Source organism: Mus pahari, chromosome 15 (assembly GCF_900095145.1).
Source record: "Mus pahari chromosome 15, PAHARI_EIJ_v1.1, whole genome shotgun sequence".
Classification (NCBI taxonomy): Eukaryota; Metazoa; Chordata; class Mammalia; order Rodentia; family Muridae; genus Mus; species Mus pahari.
The window spans coordinates 38840255-38859534 of NC_034604.1; the positions used below are offsets into that span (position 1 = coordinate 38840255).

General features: G+C 36.8%; 1 protein-coding gene across 1 annotated transcript in view; it reads left to right on the forward strand.

Annotated features, from left to right (window-relative positions):
• Positions 1-1082: 1082 nt before the first annotated feature.
• The window catches only part of Spink5 (serine peptidase inhibitor, Kazal type 5), a 57464-nt gene continuing 39266 nt past the window's right edge, over positions 1083-19280 (forward strand). Inside the window, exons 1-7 of the mRNA XM_021214321.1 lie at positions 1083-1137; positions 2208-2233; positions 4718-4845; positions 7015-7090; positions 13913-14040; positions 17596-17659; positions 18657-18784. Of these exons, the coding sequence (XP_021069980.1) occupies positions 1083-1137; positions 2208-2233; positions 4718-4845; positions 7015-7090; positions 13913-14040; positions 17596-17659; positions 18657-18784 (605 nt within the window). The remainder of the gene's footprint in view (positions 1138-2207; positions 2234-4717; positions 4846-7014; positions 7091-13912; positions 14041-17595; positions 17660-18656; positions 18785-19280) is intronic.

A 19280-nucleotide genomic window follows, 5' to 3' on the forward strand; every position in this document is an offset into this window, starting at 1 on the left:
TAGGAACTCTGAGAATTACTGAAATCAAACTACTTGGTTCTGGCTTCGGTTACATTTTTAAATGTCCTTTGGCTGAGAGACCTAAGTGAACACTGGAAGGAGTGATGGTATGCACAATGTACTACTTGTAGAATGAAACAAAGAAAGAACATTACTAGAAAAAAAAGGTTATATTCGTGTATTTATAATCTTTAATTGCTTATTATATTTTTTCATTGAAGTAAAGCTAAGTAATAAAAGAATCAATTTATTTAGCATAGAGTATAATTTGGATATCATGGGTTATTGAAAGTTCAATCTTGAATCTCTAATGTTTAGGAGTGTGGGATTTAGTTAGGATAACATATTCTTTTGATTGAGATTTATTTCTGTGGTTCAAGAGAGGGAAGAAGATCGGCATCTCTCACATGTTAGGCAAGTGCTTCATAGCTGGCCTACTTCAGCAGTCCTAACAGAAGGTTTAAAAGTAGCTATGTACAAGACATATTTTCACAAAGTTTCTGCTCTTACCTATGTGCACACTGAAAAGGATGCCAACTTTGTAGCTGCCCTGTGGCAACTAAGTCACACACTTTAGAACTCTTGGGAGCACTAGGTTCTCTCATTATACACAACTTTTCCCAGATGTAGAAATCTTTGTTTCTTTTTCTTTTTTTTCCTGATGGGTAGGAAAACTAATCTGTCTGCTTCTCTCTTCCCCCTCTCACTTACGAAGGGAAGTCAATTAGAGTGAGGCACATTTGGCTAGGAGGTTGCATGCCTGTATCACAGGGGAACTCTCATAGGATTAGAAATGATCAACTTCAGGAAGGTTCTTTCTCTAGACTTATGAGGATGGGTATTATAAAAAATATATTACTTTCAGAAATAGATATAATCTGCTTAAATCTGACACCTTAGCAGGATCTCACAAAATGGAAACTAAACTGCTGTTCTCTAAGGAGTCTAACATGAGCCTGAACAACTGGTTCTGTGTGTCACCAGTATGTATAAAAGTAAGCTGCATCTCACGAGTTCAGTCTGAGAGCACCAGCTGAGCAATGCACAGAGCAGTCCTGTAACCGACTTACATCATCTTCACCATGAAGACAGCCACGGTGCCAATGCTTCTGACCCTGGCATTTTATCTCACACAAGGTGAGCAATTTGCATACAACTGAAGTTTCTTACCACACAGCTCAGAGCCTGGGGAAGGGACTTTTCTTCCTCAACTCCACTTAGAAAATTGTGTGTGTGTGTGTGTGTGTGTGTGTGTGTGTGTGTGTGTGTGTGTGTGTGTTTTAAAATCTTGAACCATCTTTTAAAAACAGAAAGGAGTTTGAGAATAATTAAACTTTTCTCTCTGAGTGGCCCTCCTAACAATTTTATGCTAGTTCTGAAAAGCCAATAGATTATTCTGCACCTTCCCTTCATTAAGCATACAGTTTTCACTACTTTTAGATATGAGGCACTTAAAACTGGCATATATTAATAATACATGTACTTTGATAATACATGTATAAATGAATATTAAAAAATGAATTAGTAAAATAAAAAAAATAAATTCTATTTACTATTTCTCTTTTAAGATGATAATGTCTTATGTGTTTATCTTAAAAAATCTTAAATATACAACTTTCTAAATTATCTTAAAAATGAGTAAAAATGTTGGACCTGAAGGATGAAGTACTTTTGTCAGATGTAAAAAATAAATTTTCTAATTTTGTGTTTGAATGTTAGGATGACATGGGCTACATAAATTTACCTTTCTACAAGTGCATTTTAAAACTCATAACCTTGGTATAAGCTACTGAGATCATTATAAACAAATGATGTCTTCAACTTCATACTACCTGGGTGTTTTAAGTTATATTTAATTTAGTATGAAGTATTTCACAGTATGCTAACACCTTTTAAGGAAGAATGACATGTTTTACTATGCAATGAGTTTTGGGGAAAGTACATAATCTGGTAGGAGTAGGATAATATTATAGTATTATTTTCCAAAGTAGATGAACCTTCCTAAGTGAATGAACCTTTGTGACCATCTCTTAATACACTGCACTCATTTGATTGGCCACCATAAATCTTAATACATTCAATACAATTTGTGGTTTTAGAATATACTTTCAGTAAAGCAATAAGATCCCTCTATTACATGAATAATATGTCTAATTTATTATATACTTTACATTCTCTTAACTTTGGTTTCTGCATTTTTGTTCCAGATGCCGCTGGTGAGAAAGGAAATCAGGTCAGTCTTGCGTATTGTCATTGAATTTATTCTAAGTTTCCTAAAGAAAACTGATTTGTGGCCAACACCTTTATGTTGATTATACAGACAGCATACTGGCAAGCACTAAGAGCTTCTGTTAAAAACAGAGAAACAAGTCTTTATGGATCTAACATGACTATTTCTCCTTATGTCTCTTTCTTTGCCTCTCTGTCTCTTTCTCTGTTTCTCTTTCTTCTTCTCAATATATTATTGATATAAGGTATTTACAAGAGGCAATCCACCATGCTAAAATGATGCTTTAAAACACCATAGACAAGCATACAAAATAATCAACTAAAATAATTACTACTGTTTCACTCAGCAGTTGAAAAAGTCAAGATATAACACATATTTTCTGGTAATTATTATGCAAAAAAGATGTTCACACGTGCATGCACGCACACATACAATTAAATAAATATTTATTTAATGGCTAGTATATTTCTAATTTTATTTTGAATTGCCAGAACATTTTAAAGTAAACATCAAAACCACGCCTCTCTGAATTAACATGTGGTATATTAAATAATAGTACTAGGAAGAAATAGAGTAAGATACAGAATATTCCAAGAAATAAAGGTTGTCTCCATTTCTAAATGGACTAAACACAAAGAGTTTTATATGGTGAGAAAGCATGGGAAGAAAAATAAAAAAAGCAAGAGAGATCTTTGCAGCTTACAGCAGCCCATGTAGAAGTAGCTATGAGGGCAGAGTCTTGGATGCAGGAAGTTATCAACCAGCTGTGATAGTCCCAGTATTGAGAAATAAAAGAATCATCTTGTATAGAAATATATTTTCATCTATTTGAAATATAATTGAAAAGGTTATGTCTTTGTCAAGTACATATTTTTTGTCCATTGTCTGCTATGCATGCCATTGATTATTATTTAAAGTAATATTGCATGTGTAGCAACAGACACCAGATCTAAACATGACCAGCTTGTAGTCTGTTAAATTGCTACTTCTCTCTGAGAGAAGATCACTGAGCTGTGATAACAATCAAAGATGTTTTAGCAGTAAACCCTTAGCAAAATTTTCCAGTAATGGTCTAGTCCCTGATACTATTCACTAATCATTCTGCAGGTAGTTTCAACTTCCAAACTTATGTAAGAAGGTTGATTAGATCCAATGAAACTCATCAGTCTCCATGAGCTACTCAGACCATCATTCTTCTGCTACTTTACTAACTCATTATGGCACTGAATTTAACAGTAACCTCACAATGGATGATTGTTGACAGTCTGCATTATTATAAAGATTGTTGAGAGTCTGTAGACTCCTATGGTCCATTCCTTGGAAGAGGTGCATTTGATAGTTGGAACAAAATCTTTTATTACTTATCTTTTGATCAAAACATGTAGGATATAGTTTTTTTTTCCAAAATCAAGGGAAAGTATTAACCTCAAATTTGGCAGTGTTGATCTAGGGCCTAGAAAATTGTCTCAGTTGATAGTGAAGATAGCGTTTAGGATGACTGCTCACTTCCATTGCACAGGCACACTGACTTTAGGATGAACTGCAGCCCTAGAAAAGGTGGAGTGACAGAGAGAACAGGTTGCCAATAAATCATGCTGAGCATGAGAATGAAAACACATATTCTTCTCTTTGGAGAGACTGTTCCTCCATTCTTTCCTGTTGATTTTAATCTTTAAAATGCTCTCCACACTCTTTTGTAAACTTGATAAGGAAGGACCATTTGCATTTACCGAAAGGAAGTCCAAATCAAGAGGATCACAGTATGTCTTTGAGGATGTTGCACAGATAATAGTAGTAGACCAAAGGTTAAACTGGAATTCAACATGCCTTGGCCTGTTCTAAGCCTTTGGGAAAAGAGCCCTGAATCTTCAGCTCCATTATCTCCGAAGTAAGTCAGTCCCTGGTATAAGGCGTGCCAAAGGATCTGGAACTTGTCCAGGGAATGAATCGTTATAGAAACTTGTTTTTACCAAGTATCTGGGAACTCTTTGCAAATATTTAATAACTGCTAATATTGCTATGTGAAAAGGAATACACATTTCAGAGTAAATAGCAGGGGCCCCCGGCAGTGTCCAAGGCTCATACACCTACTCTCTGAGCTTTAGCTGTCTTCTCACATTCTAGTTAGCAATGGTTTTACTATATGCTAGTATTTAATGTATCAGTTTAGCTTATTATTGCTGTTGTTGTTACAGCTGCTGTCACCATAACAAGAATAATAAATGAAACTATTTTACTTATTGAGTTTTTATAACATGTCAAAGATTCTTTGAGGTCACTGGTAGCATCCATGTGAGATCATCAAGGATGCTTTGTCTCCATACCTTTTCTATCAGATTAATGCTTATTAGGTGAGCTTCCTGTTTCTAACAGACAAGCCAGAGTTATTTTTTTTTTTGTGTGTTGTTTGAACTGACCAAATAGATTCTTTTTCTATTAAACAAAGCTGTTTGTAGTGCTTCGATGATATAACTATATTTCTTCCAGGACCCATGCATGAAATTTCAAGCATGGATGAAAAATGGTATGCTGTCATGTCCCGAAGGCAACAGTCCTTCTCAAAGTCTCAGTGACATCATTTTCCAAAGTGAATGCATCCTGTGCAAAAGAACACTGTGAGTAAATTCCATTTCCTTCCACATGTTCAAATTACCAACTAACTCGTCTCTGAAGCAACAGGAACATGGGGGTCTGGCTTTTTATTATTATTATTATTATTATTATTATTATTATTATTATTATATTTTCTTTATTTACATTTCACATGTTATCCCCTCTCCTGGTTTCCCCTCTGAAAACTCCCCATCCCCTCCCCCATCCCCCTTCCCCCTGCTTCCCCAATCTACCCACTCCCACTTCCTGGCCCTGGCATTCCCCTACACAGGGGCATAGAGTTTTCACAGGACCAATGGCCTCTACTCCCATTGATGACCAACTAGACCATCCTCTGTGACATATGCAGCTGGAGCCATGAGTCCTACCATGTGTACTCTTTAGTTGGTGGTTTAGTCATTGGGAGCTCTGGGGGTACTGGTTAGTTCATAATGTTGTTCCTCCTATGGTGCTGCAAACCTCTTCAGCTCCTTGGGTCCTTTCTCTAGCTCCTCCATTGGAGACCCTGTGCTCAGTCCAATGGATCGCTGTGAACATCCACTTTAATTTAATTTAGTTTCTCTTTCAACTCCATATTTTTCCAAACCTAGAAAAATAAATACACATGCTGAGCAGGCTCCTGTGTCACCTCCCATAACATAAAACTTGATAATTGCCACCCACATAGAATGATTTTAATGATCACTCAATGGGATTTCAAAGGACTTTCAGGGAGCCCTATGTTAATATCTTAGCCAGCACTCTCTGTAGTCTTCTCAGAATGTGGTTCCACTTTGAGCTTCCTGCTTCTAAGAGGAAAAGAACTTAAAGTCAGATTCCTTGGGCCTGTTGAGACTTGATTCTGCTGTTTCTGAGAGCCTAAGAAGTTCCCCTAAGAAGAAACCAGACGAACCTGGTGGTTGCCAGCCAGCAGAGAGATTTATGCAGAATGCATTTAGACTATTTGGGGTGCCAGGGGAGAATCTGCCAGGATTACACAAGGGTGCGGTGGACTAAAGATCTGACTGTAGCTTTCACTGCCATGCTCAGAAATAATAAGTACACTGGAAATTTACCAGGATGTTACTCAATGCCTCAGCATTTGCCCAGTGTTTCTTAACTTGATTTATTTCTCTTCAATGACAAGCAGAAGGCAATAGAAGGTTTGAGTTATCAATTCTAAGTCCTCAAACCAGAATATCACAATTTGGGGGGGGGATGCTTTTGGATATTTTTCTGCTTTTAGGGATTAAACCTAGGGCTTTCTGAATGCTAGGAAAGGACTGTACGACTGACATACACCAGCAGGTCTCTAATGTGTTTTCTTAATAGGGATTCCCACTTCAATTTCCAAATATTGTCAAGATCCATCATTGAAACCAAGACCATGCTAAACTTATGCATTTAAGACAATTATCCTATAACTGGTTTTTCAAAAGTTGTGATAATATAAGTCAAGGTTTTAATGTGACATATTCAATAGTGTTGATATAAAAAGCACTAAAAGTATGTTTTACTTCTACTGAAGAAACTGAGGGATAAAGAAAAATGACAGAACAGGACTTAAGGTGTGGGGAGGCCATGCATGTATTATAATATTTTCTCATTCATTTGAAAGCTACATGAGAATCATCAACTATTCTAACTCTTTTTTGTTATGTACATGAAGCCAAATCTATGAATATAATGTAACTGATAAATAATTTTAAACAAGAATGAAATGCTCTAAGATTTACAAGACAGTATATTAATAGGGTTGATTATTAAATTGTTATTTTTGTTTTTTATCTGTGTAAGAAAGTAGTTGGCTTAACTTGGAAGAAGGAATTATAGACTGCTAGAATGAGAATGGGCTGTGTAATTCAATGTAAATAGTCTTTCAAATGTTGCAAATAATGACACAGACCGTGTTTAGAGTAGCAAGATAGTCATCTTGCTACAGGAAGTATCAGGGGTCAGGTCTGTGCTTAAACACCATGGATTTTGTCTCTTCTAGTCCATATTTGAAACGCTTTTCCCAGTATTGTGGAGATTACAGAATTTCTCATGCAATAAAGGACCTCTTTTCAGTCTCGCATGTCAGCCTAGGCTCAAGAAAACATTCAAAATGAGTATTACCATCTAAGTTTTTATTCCTAAAGGTTGGCAAGCAATTTTAATTTCAAACTATACTATTTCCTTTTCTTGCTCAGAGAACAAGGAGCACCTTCCAAGATCATGAACGTGAGGGTTTTGTCAAGAGCCAGCAGGGCCACTGCTCCAGCAAAGGTGAGACTATCTGGAGTCAACCAATCATGTTTGCTGACATGATGCTGGACTCTATTTAGAATCATCTGTTTGTTTGCTAATTACCTGTTGTGAAGCCAACCACTTAGAAGGGAGGGAATGTAGCTTAGTCCAAGGGTGGGCTAAGTATCTGGTACAGCTTGTCCGTAGGCCCAACCCATGACCCGACTCTGAAAACATTGCCAGGTGTTGAGAGGTGGAGCAAGTCAGATGGTGTGAGCTTTCCCGGACTATTTCTCTTACCTCCTGTCTGTCTTGTTCCTGTAAGAACCTTTCTTGGACAATAGAGATAATAACACATTTCAGAACTCTTATTGTCTGTGTAATCTGGCCAATCTGTATCTCTGGGTGTCATTATTTTATCAACTAAAATTTTAAAAGCTAACCACAGTGTTTAACATGTGTCAACAGGCATTGAATCTGTTCTCTTTAACTTTAATTTTCCTTGTTTCTTTTTTTTTTAATTTCTGATTTCTCTTGTATGATACTTGGAGTGTTCTCATAATTCAACTGGACTCATTTATGTCTATTTTGTTGATTGAGATGTAAGTTAATATTTTGCAAGAGTTCAGTGTCCAATGGATAAAAGAAAAACAAATCACAAAATAAAAGGGGGGAAAATCACTGAACAGATAAGGATCATCGCACAACCATTTGACTGGACAAGTGCATTTTATTATAGAAAAAAATCCAAAAATAAAATTTAAAAATATTTTTAAAATAAAATAAAAGCATTTCATACTGATGGAGATGTCTGTCTTACCAAATCTCACAATTTTAGTTAACAGCTAACCTGATGACCACATCACCTCCAAGTTCTCCATGTTGCTTTTTCTTTAATTTCTTCCTTCTCTTCCTCCTCCTTTGGCCCTGACATATAATTAAAATGATCAGTCAAGGTAGGCACACCCTAATTATCCATATCATACATGGTCTAGCCCAGCTACCATCTTCCTTGGCGCTGCTGCTCAGGAATGTCTGAGAAACTCAGCCTCCTCCAGAATCATAGTTGACTAAATTCTTCTCCTGGGCTCAGTCAGTCTCACTTTTCAAACAATACCAGGCCAGCCACTGAGCCAGCCATCCCTGTACATCTATCGTCTACAGTTAAAGGAACTTTGGAAGTTGGGAAGACTGAGGGCTGTTTGTTACACGGAAGTTCAAGTTCCTCTTTTGAGACAAGGCCATTCTGCAGTATCCTCTTTTCTGTTCTTTTTGTCCCATCCCCGCTTACCCTGCTTCTATGAAGGTGCCCCCCCCCCCACCTACCCACTCCTGCCTCACTACTCTAGTATTCCTCTATTCAGGGGCATCAAGTCTTCACAGGACCAACAGTGTTCAAAAAAAACAAGGAAATGGGAAAAATGAGCAAAATATATTCACATATACACCCCAATCTTGAAAGGTTACTACATGTAGCCTTGTATGTTTCCATCTGTAAAATGCAATTTGCTAGATTTTAAGTATGTTTCCATCTGTAAAATGTAATTTGCTAGATTTTAAGTAGAAATCTTTAGATATAAAATGAAGGAATCGTGTCTGCTATGTTAATTCTTTTAGCTTGATGATTAGGCTTACAAATATGATCTACCTGCATCTTCAAAGCAGACATATCAACCACTACACATGATATGAAGCAAGATTTCAAAAATTTAGTGCAATTAAAGTAGGAGAAATTGGAGCAAATGTAAACTTTAGGGGACAATAACAATCATTTATCTTTGTAATGTATAGTATTACAGTTTTAAAATATGAATGAGGAAAATAAAAATGAGTTTAATATATAGGAAAAATATGAATAAAAATGTCTCTGAATGTATTCAGTTGTTCAATTTGGTAACTGTAGTTGAAATAGTTGTTTAAAATGCATACAAAATATTGAAATAATCATGTTAAAACTTCAAAGGAAAGAAGAAGAAACAAGCCCAGTTTCACCACAAATAAATTATTTTTTTAAAATATAAAACTTGGTATTTAGGGACTCGCCTAAAAATACAAATAGAATATAATAAAAGCAAATTTATTCTTAAATTATAAAGAAATAAAATTAATGAAAACAGGGAGAAACTGCTTAGAAAATAGAGAGACTTGCAAATTTTCTGGGACAAGAGATGTGTAATAGGAATGAGAGACAAAAACATAAAATATAAAACAAATATTCTTGAAAGTTCTGTGGCCTAATTAACTCATGAAGTGTGATATGACCCTCACATGAGTAGTTTCATTCACACACACACACACAGAGAGAGAGAGAGAGAGAGAGAGAGAGAGAACAACAAAGAAGTCAGTTAAAGTGTTTTGACCTTCACATGTATGTCTTTTCTCTCTCATAAATTAATATATCAATTAGATTATGTGTATTTATGGATTCACATGTTTATTGAATCATTCTTAGCATTTGATATTTTTGTAGTAATACATCCATTTTATTTTTCATTTGTATTAGCATATAGATTTGATATGCCTTAATTATATTTATACCTTAATTTTGTATAGTTATTTCCAATTATAGTCCTACTTTCATCTCTTCTAGTATCCTTACTAGAAATATGGACTCTTCATTCATATTCTTTATTATTTATATCATCTATAACATTCATTTCTTATCTATACTCTTATTTAAATTAATATCTTGTTTTCTGACAATTATATCAATTGTCATTTTTTTCTAGGAACTATAAGTTACCAAAAGAAATAAACAATTTTCAAGCATATATATATATATATATATATATATATATATATATATATATATATATGTATATATATACAGACACACACCAACACACAGATACATACAGACACAAGTATATACACAGAGACACTTACACAAACAGACACAGACATGCAAACACACACACACAGATATACACAGACATATACAGACGCAGACACACACACATATACACATACAGAAACATACACAGGTGCACACATTCACATGTGTATATACAGACATACATGCACACAGACACACATGCACACAGACACACATGCACATACACAACAGACATGCACATATAATACTCATACACACAGCACTTAACATAATGGTACCCAGTTGCATTCTTATTTTTGGAAAATGTGATTATTTCATTGTTACAGCTTAGTAAAATCTCACTGTGCCTATAAACATTTTCTTTACCCATTCATCTGTTGATATACATCTAGGGCACTCCTGTTTCTTACCTGCTGTGAATAGTGCAACAACAAACTTAACTGCATAAATATCTCCATTGTACATTAAGCTGGAGTCCTTCAGGTATATGGACAGAGTCATTACGGCTGGGTCTATACAGTACTCTATATTTAGTTTGTTGAAAAACCTACATCATGACTTTCGCAATCGTATCAATTTACATTCCACCAAGAATATAAAAAATGTTCCTCTAACTGTGTTAACATTTGTTGAAAGACAAGTACAAATAAAACATTAGTGATGGACAGTCTCAGGAGTCTTACCTCGGGCATTTTGTTTTGCCATTATTAACTAAATGGTCCACAGTACCCTCTACCCCACCATAATATCCTACTTTATTAGTTTGCTACTATAGTGAGTGCTGTTATATTAGGCTTAACGTTTAATAAAATTTGGTTAGGAAATATAGACCATATGATACCAGTTATTTAGGAACTCTTTCCTTTTCTTTGTGATCTAAGGTAGAATTTATTTTGATAGTTCTTTCATGTGTTACACAAAATAGTATTGTTTGGTTTTGTTTCTGTTAGTTTTCTGCAAAAGCAATCTAAAAGACTAAAAATCAGATGTTTTATTTATTTACATTTCAAATGTTATCCTCTTTCCCAGTTTCTCCTCTGAAAACCCCCTATCCCCTTCCCTTACTCTACTTCTATGAGGGTGCCCCCACATACCTACCCACTCCTGCCTCACTGCCCTAGCATTCCTCTACACTGGGAAATCAAGCCTTCACAAGAGCAAGTGCCTCCCCTCCAATTGATGCCAGACAAGGCCCTTTCAGCTCCTCCAGTCCTTCCCCCAACTCCTCCATTGAGGTCCTTGTGCTTAATCTGATAAGCAGTTCTCTTACTCTTTGCTAAAACTGTCATTCTAGTTGTTGGTTTAGCTTTCTGTTGTTATGGCTGTACTGACATTTCATTATTTCACAGACTCTATGAATTTTTCTTTCTTACTCACACACCTGTGCTACTTCCTCCCAATGTGTGGAGTTACTTCTTTGTTTTCCTGGGGCTTCTATGCTTTAAAAAGTTTCCATTGCTATTGCCTTTGAGGAGGTTCCTTTGGCCTGAACTTCAGCTCAATATTCATTATTTATTTGTACATATCTTGATTTTTTCTTTACATTGTTATATTTGTTACTATTTAAATCTTTTCTAAGTGTGAACGTTCTATTATATATTGTTTGTTTCTGAATGAATTCAATTACCCTGTTTCCTACTGAACGTATCTTTTATTTTTCTGAAGAGTGTTGCGCTTTTGGTAAATTATTCTTCTCTTCATCCTGACAGTTTCAATTACGTTGATGTATGGTTTTCAGTAGATAGTATTTCTTTTATGTTGTCTTAGTTCTGAGATATGCACATATTTTAAACATTAGATTCCATAGCAGCCCTGTCTTATTTCCTTCCTAATAAGCTAATCAATGTGCATGATCAAGCTACTGGCAAATGCATTGCCAGGACAAGGACTGAGGGCAAGAGCTGAAAGTTCTGGAACCTAGCCCAGGCTGCTGCCTTTCTTCCAGGTCAGGATCCATCCATGATCTCTAAAGTGTCTTGGGAAGAGGTATTTTTCTATAGGATGTGATTCACCAACCTTGGAGTCTGGAAGACAAGGTGGTGGAATAGTAAATGCCTGCACCTGTCCTGTCTCCTCCCAGCTGGTCTTTTGATTCACCCCGCCATCACCCAGCCAACACCTGTGACCTAGTATGCTGCCCTTGGTATTTCAGGTGAAGAGCAATGGCCTTGGTTGTTCACTTTGATCCATAATTTCCTATGGATGTTTCCACACCCTCTGAGAACGACACCTTAGAGAAAGATCGCCACTCACATGCTTGTTTCTTTGTGCTACAGCCACGCTTTCTTTCTCCAGCTATTTGTAAAGCATGATCCAGCAACGACAAATCTTACTGTTCTAGTTCTTCCATCATCTGGAATGGCTGGCTTCTTCTCAATAATGTCATTTCAACATAAAGATCATCTTTGTAGAAGGATATTTCTGGTGCATTGATATTTACGTGAAGTTCACTATAGCTGTGTTTAAGTCTTGGACTTATTTCTGTTGAAGTATCATAATCTAAAACTGTTTCTGTTGTGACCTTCCTGTTAGCATATAGACCCATAAAAGAGTATTCTAGTTCTGTTTACAATGTAATCTCACAAAATAGTTGACTACCCAATGTCTTTTAAATAAGCAATAAATCTTCTGTAATAATTGAGAAAGTAAATAAAATAACATATATGTTACTTTGTTTTTATTTTTCTAGTGGGACCATGATATACTTTTTCTTGCACTTCAGTCTTTTCTCTGATGTAATCCTTTGACTGATAAATTCAGTATATAATTGTAAAAAGTTCACTTTTTTATGTTTTTGTGTCATACTAAATCATTACTGGCATATATCATATTTGAAAGGCACCAAAACTTGATTCTCAATGTGATATCACCAGTGGGAGCCTCTAGTTAAATGTGTTTGGTTTTAGATGGACATTAAACTCAGATGACACTGCATATTCTTTGTTAACTTATACCACAATAATTATTGCCAAATCATATTTCATAATTATTTCTTTGAATTATTTCCATGAATGTGGAATGTGGGCTGGTTTTGAATTTTGATTTTTCACATGAAGAAGGGGGTTCAAAGTGTGAGTGGATAGCAGATCCAACCTCAGAAAATTGTCTTCAGTGACTACCAGGCAGAGTAGTTTTGTCATCATCCAGGTTTGTCCTTAAACATATGCCATTCTGACAGCAGTGACCTGGAGAGTTCTGCCAGCATCCTTGAAAGACATTTAGTTCTCCTGTGCTGGTTGTCATTAGAGAAAGCATTTTTTTAATGTGCACCAATGTATTCGCCTACATGTGTATCTGAGTGAAGGTGTTGGAACTCCAACAGATTTCATTGACATTAGTGAGCTGCCATGTGGTTGCTTGGAATTGAACTCTGACCCCCTGGAAGAACCTCCAGTGTTCCTAACTGCTGAGCCATCTCTCCATCCCAAGAAAGCATTTTAAATAACCACAATATCCTAACCATTTTGTGATCAGACTGTTCTAGTCACTGCACTTATATTAACAACTTAAATACCCCTGTGTCATCAGCAATTGTTAAAATTGTACCCATTTTGCAAGTGAGGACATTTCAGTATGTATAGGTTAAAATACCAGCTGAGATCATACAGTTGTAGCAATAAAATTAAGAATCTGGAAATCTGGCTTAAACGTAATGTATCATAATCATTTCCTATAGTTCGCAATTTACAGAGAGTTTCTATGTCTATTATGTGCTAGGGCCATTTATCATTCTGTTGAGACTACAGGCAGAATTTGACTGGGATACAGTGTGCTCAGTTTAATTGAGGTGGGCTTAGCTTAGCTCACCCAGACAACAAATTGCTGGGACCATACACAATCATTTCCCCTTTTTCAAATGTAACCCTGTCTCTCCCTTCAGACCTCATTGCATTGTCTGTGATTTTATTAGCTCACTCACATCCACATTTATTGTTCCTGCAGAGTTGCATTGTGGGCTTGAAATACTAACCTTTTTCTACTGGGTATTCTGACTTTTTGACATTCTTTGACTGTATCTCTTGCAGTTGAACTGTGAGAGTTTCAAGCAAAGAAGAAAAGATGGGGATTTCATCTGTCCAACTGACACTTCTGCAGTCTGTGGCACAGATGGGAAAACATACCGCAGCAGATGTGAACTGTGTGCTGAGAATGCGTGAGTACCCTATAAAGCAGACATAGTGTCTGTGCAGCTAGGTGATGTGTTTTCTTCACTATAGTATTTATAATTTATTTGCTTTGAGTTAATCTCCAACAAATTTCATACACTGTTTCTTTTACCACTTTTTTTTTGAAAATGTGCACAGATTTTTTTATTATATATTTTCTTTATTTACATTTCAAATGCTATCCCAAAAGTTCCTATACCCTCCCCCGCCCTGCTCTCCTCCCCTCCCACTCCCACTTCTTGGTCCTGGCCTTCCCCTGTACTGGGGCATATAAAGTCTGCAAGACCTAGGGGCCTCTCTTCCCAATGATGGCAGACAAGGTCATCTTCTGCTATATATTCAGCTAGAGACACAAACTCTGGGGGTACTGATAAGTTGATATTGTTGTTCCACCTATAGGGTTGCAGACCCCTTCAGCTCCTTGGGTACATTCTCTAGCTCCCCCATTGGGGGTCCTGTGCTCCATCCAATAGATGACTATGAGCATCCACTTCTGTATTTGCCATGCACTGGCATAGCCTCACATGAGACAGCTATATCAGTGTCCTTTCAGCAAAATCTTGCTGGCATATGCAATAGTGTCTGCATTTGGTGGCTGATTATGAGATGGATCCCTGGGTGGGGTAGTCTCTGGATGGTCCATCCTTTTGACTTAGCTCCAAACTTTGTCTCTGTAACTCCTTCCATCTACATTTTTTCCCTATTCTAAGGAGGAATGAAGTATCCACATGTTGGTCTTCCTTCTTCTTGATTTTCTTGGGTATTCTAAGTTTCTGGGCTAATATCCACTTATCAGTGAGTGCATATCAAGTGACTTCTTTTGTGATTGGGGAAATGTACACAGTAAAACACTTTATACCTTACACAACTCTCCTGAGTGCAGTAGTTTTGGGCAGTTACCACAGTCTCTGTTATGTAAACAGGGCACACAGATACAAATGCAGACACATAAACAGAGGCTACACACACACACACACACACACACACACACACACACACACAAGTGTGTGTATCTATCTTATCTCATCTACCAATGTGATAATTACTGATTGTTTTCTTTTATGCATAGAATGCTATCATATCAAATAATATTTAAATGCTCAAGAAATTATATTATATAGAATATAATGAAGTTTGAAGTTTGAACTTCTTTGCCAGATAGATAACATATCTCACTGCCCTACATTGTTCCCTGAGTTCTTCCTCCACCCTCACAGCTTGTTCTGGTTGTTAATTTTTCTTTAACCAAGATGCACACCTGCTCTGCAGCCTCTTATGACCTCAAACTTGAATGAACTGGTCTTTTGTTTCTGGAAACACAATAGCAAATGTCTGAGAAGGTAACAGGGCAATAGTCTTTGAGATTCTGAACCTTTTCTTTTAAAGATTCTTCTCTCATACAATATATCCCAACCACAGTTTCCTCTCTCTCTCTCTCCTCTTCTTGGAGCCCTCCCTACCTCTCCTCTTCTCCAGATTCACCCAACCCCATTCCATTTCCTCCTCATCAAAGAGCAGGTCTCCAAGAGATGACAGCCAAGCAGGACAAAACAAGATATAGTAAGACAAGGCAAAAGCCCTCATATCAAGGCTGGGCAAGGCAAGCCAATAAGAGAAAAACAATCTCAAGAGCAGTCAAAGAGTCAGCGAATATCCACTCCCACTGTTAGAAGTCCCACAAAACCCTCAAGCTAACACCACAACAGAGGACCTGGTATAGGACCATGTTGAACAACAGAGGACCTGGTATAGGGCCATGTTGAACATTGTGCTTTCAGTTTCTCTGAGCCCATGTGAGCCCTGCTTAGTTGATTTGGTGGGACTTGTTCTCCTGGTGTCCTCCATTCCCTTTGACTCCTTCAGTCTTTCCTTCTCCTCTGTGAGGTTCCCCAGTCTCCAAGGAGAGGGACCAGATGGAGACATCCAGTTTATTCTTTTTAAAGTTGGGCCTTGGATCTCTGTGTCTATTTCCATCTGCTGCTGGATCTAAGAGTATAGCGGAATATTATGAGATATCATTTCATTAAAAAAAATTAGACCAGTTGTATTTGTTTCTACCCTAGTTCTCTAGTTCTAACCAGTCTCTTGTTCCTGGACATCCAGGCAGTGTAGGATATGGGCTCCCTCTTGTGAAGTGGGCCTCAATTTAAATAAGACATTGCTTGGCCACTCTCACATTTTCTGTGCCACCGTTGCTCCAGCACACCTTTAAGGCAGGAAAGATTGTAGGTTAAGGGTTTTGTTGCTAGGTTGGTGTCCAGGTATATTTTTCTATAACCTGCAGAGTACTTTCTCATGGCAAGGAGACTAGAGTGTAGTGGTAAAGGCTCCAAGGTCACAATGGCTCCATCTCTCCACGTTCAATGAGCTGAGTGTTAAATTCTCCTCAGGTATGGGACTTCCACTGTCAGTCTTCAGAGGGCATCAGACTGGGCTGAGCAGGGATCTCCACTGGACCTTGTTTTGTCCTTTCTTATAATACAGGTCTGAATAAACAGAATTGCAGTTTGCCTTTCTGATCTATTCATGGGTGTACTTTCAGAGAACAGTCACCAAGAATAAATGCTAAAAAATAGAAAGGCCAGGGCCAGTGGGGCAGCCACTAGACCTAACAACCTGAGTTCTATTCCTGAGGCCCACATGGTAGAAAGAGAGAATTAACTTTAGTAAGTTATACTCTGTCCTTCACTTGCATGACTTGTCAAGAACCCACCTTCCAACCCCTCACACTAAATAACATATAAATAATAAATAAATAAAATAATGCAATATGATTTTAAAATAGATAAACCAAATAGACAAAGAACATTTTATGTTTTCTAAAGCATGCATTTTTACAACACTACTTTAAACATACTGAACAATACTATATCATAAGCTAAAGTTAGTAGTTTAAAGTTTTAAATCTCCTAAAATATCGCATGACTCATTGTGTTATTGTGACTCACTGTTCTGACCTCTACAAAACTCCATACAATATTCCAGATTACTTTTTGTCAGCCTAGATATCCTTAAAATCTGTTTTTCCTATTACTCTTCCATTCTTAGTTTTGTTCTGAGATTTGTTTTTATTGTTATTTATATGCTGAATTATAAACTACTTCTATAGAAAGTAGAAATTATTTACATTTATGTTTTGAATATACTCTAAATTCTATAAGATTGAACAAAGTAAATAATAAGAGTTTATGTACTTTTCACAAATGATAAAATATAAGTTAGCATAAAAGAGTCTTTTAATGAAAAGTAGGTACATTAAATTTGAACTTTTTATAAAAACTAACAATGGCAGCTAAAAACAACTAAGGTCTTGGAGAGGTAGCCAACATCTACTGTAAGCCTGAAATTTAGCCCCCAACATAACTCTGTTGCTTTGTTATTTTTTAAAGTTATACACAGGGGCTTTCATTGTACAAGACAAGTAAAAACTAAAGTGTAACACTGTTTTCAGGTACAGAAATGGTTAGCATCCTGGGAGAGGGTTGACAAGCTGGGCAGTTTTACCATGCTAATCTCCGTGTCAATGAACTTTTTGATTTCAGGAAAAGCCAGAACCATGTTGACATAAAGAATGAAGGTGAATGTGGCAGCAGCCATCTAGAGACGGTAAGGACAGGTGCCAATGTGGGGACACTGGTATCAGTGTACAGCAGTGGCTCTCACACTCCCTAATGCTGGGACACTTTAATATAGTTCCTCAAGTTGTGGCAACCCCAACCATAAAACTATGTTGTGGCTACTCCATTGCTGTAACTTTGCTTCTGTTATGAAACCTAATGTAAGTTTCTGATATATAGGAGACCTGATATGTCACCATCTGGAGGGGTTGAGAACCACTGAGTAAAGGCAAACGTAGCTGTGTTTCTCCACCATAGGTTGGGATGCTCAGGAGTAATTCTTGCTTGACTAAAATTCTGCATTCTTTCTGATCACATGGAAAGAAGCAGCCACGTTTTTAAAACCATATGAGTTTACTCTGGTCATAAGAGCAGTAGACTCTCTTAATAATATTAATTATTCATAAAATTAATGAATTATTAATTAAAAAGAAAAATGGAAAACTTAACCAATCACTTCAGAAGTAAATGGGCACTAGAGGTCAACCACTGCATTACAGTTGAAACCTCAGCTTGGGAACTCACTGTTAGGAAACCTCAAACCAAACAGCTAAGGAAATGAGATTTAGACTAAGTTGTTTCTTTCTAGCTAAGATTCTGCGTGAGCTTTTGATGTGAGGAAAAGACAAGAAACACCATGAATGTCACACTTAATAATCTAGTGGAGCACCAACCTTAATTTCAGTGGTTTGATGCTTTCATCCTTGAAATTACTAGCCTCTACCATGGTTTGGTGTACATGGTTTTAAGAATCTGTTGACATTACCTGTAACATTGGGAACAGGTTGAGAGCAAGGACAGTGATTCCACTTGAGTTCTACCACAATTGTTTCTTGAATACGTACATGAGAAAGTAAAGAGTTCTATACTTAGAGATGAATTACACAGACTCACAAAGCTGTTTCTGCATGACCAACACTTCCTCAAAGCATTGTTGAAGTGTTCAGTCAGTAGCTGTGTGCCATGCTCGTTTCTCTCTTCTTTAGGATATGTGCAGTGATTTTCGAGCCTATGTGCAAGATGGAAGACTTGGATGTACACGGGAAAATGATCCAATTCGTGGTCCTGATGGGAGGACACATGGCAATAGGTGTGCCATGTGTGCTGAGCTCTTGTAAGTAGCATCTCCGGATGCATTCATGAGGAGGCCCTGATGTCCTGCCCCAAGAGCCCTAGAGTGCTAATATCTTCCTCATGATGCATGTGACCTTTTGCCTTTATAATGAATGTGAGATAGGTCTAACTACAAAATGGGCTTCTTGTCTTTTTCTTCACATAACCACAGTACTTTTAAAAGAAAAATCTGAAACTTCATTTGAAAATTATAATGCCTCAAAAAACTCTTAATGTTTTATTATATAATAGTTTAAGACTTGGGGAAATGGGTTTGAGCAGATAAAGAAGAAGAATTGACTAAAACTTTGTTTAATGTACTGTATCAATAACTTATATTCTTATTGAAAAAAATAAAGACAGACTTAGAAAACACTTAAACACTGAATAATCCAAGCTGGTCACTTGACATGCAATGCTTTCTTTGAGTAATTTTAGTGACCCACCCTGAGTAATGCCACTGAATTTTAAATAGTAGTATAAAGAAATAACAATAA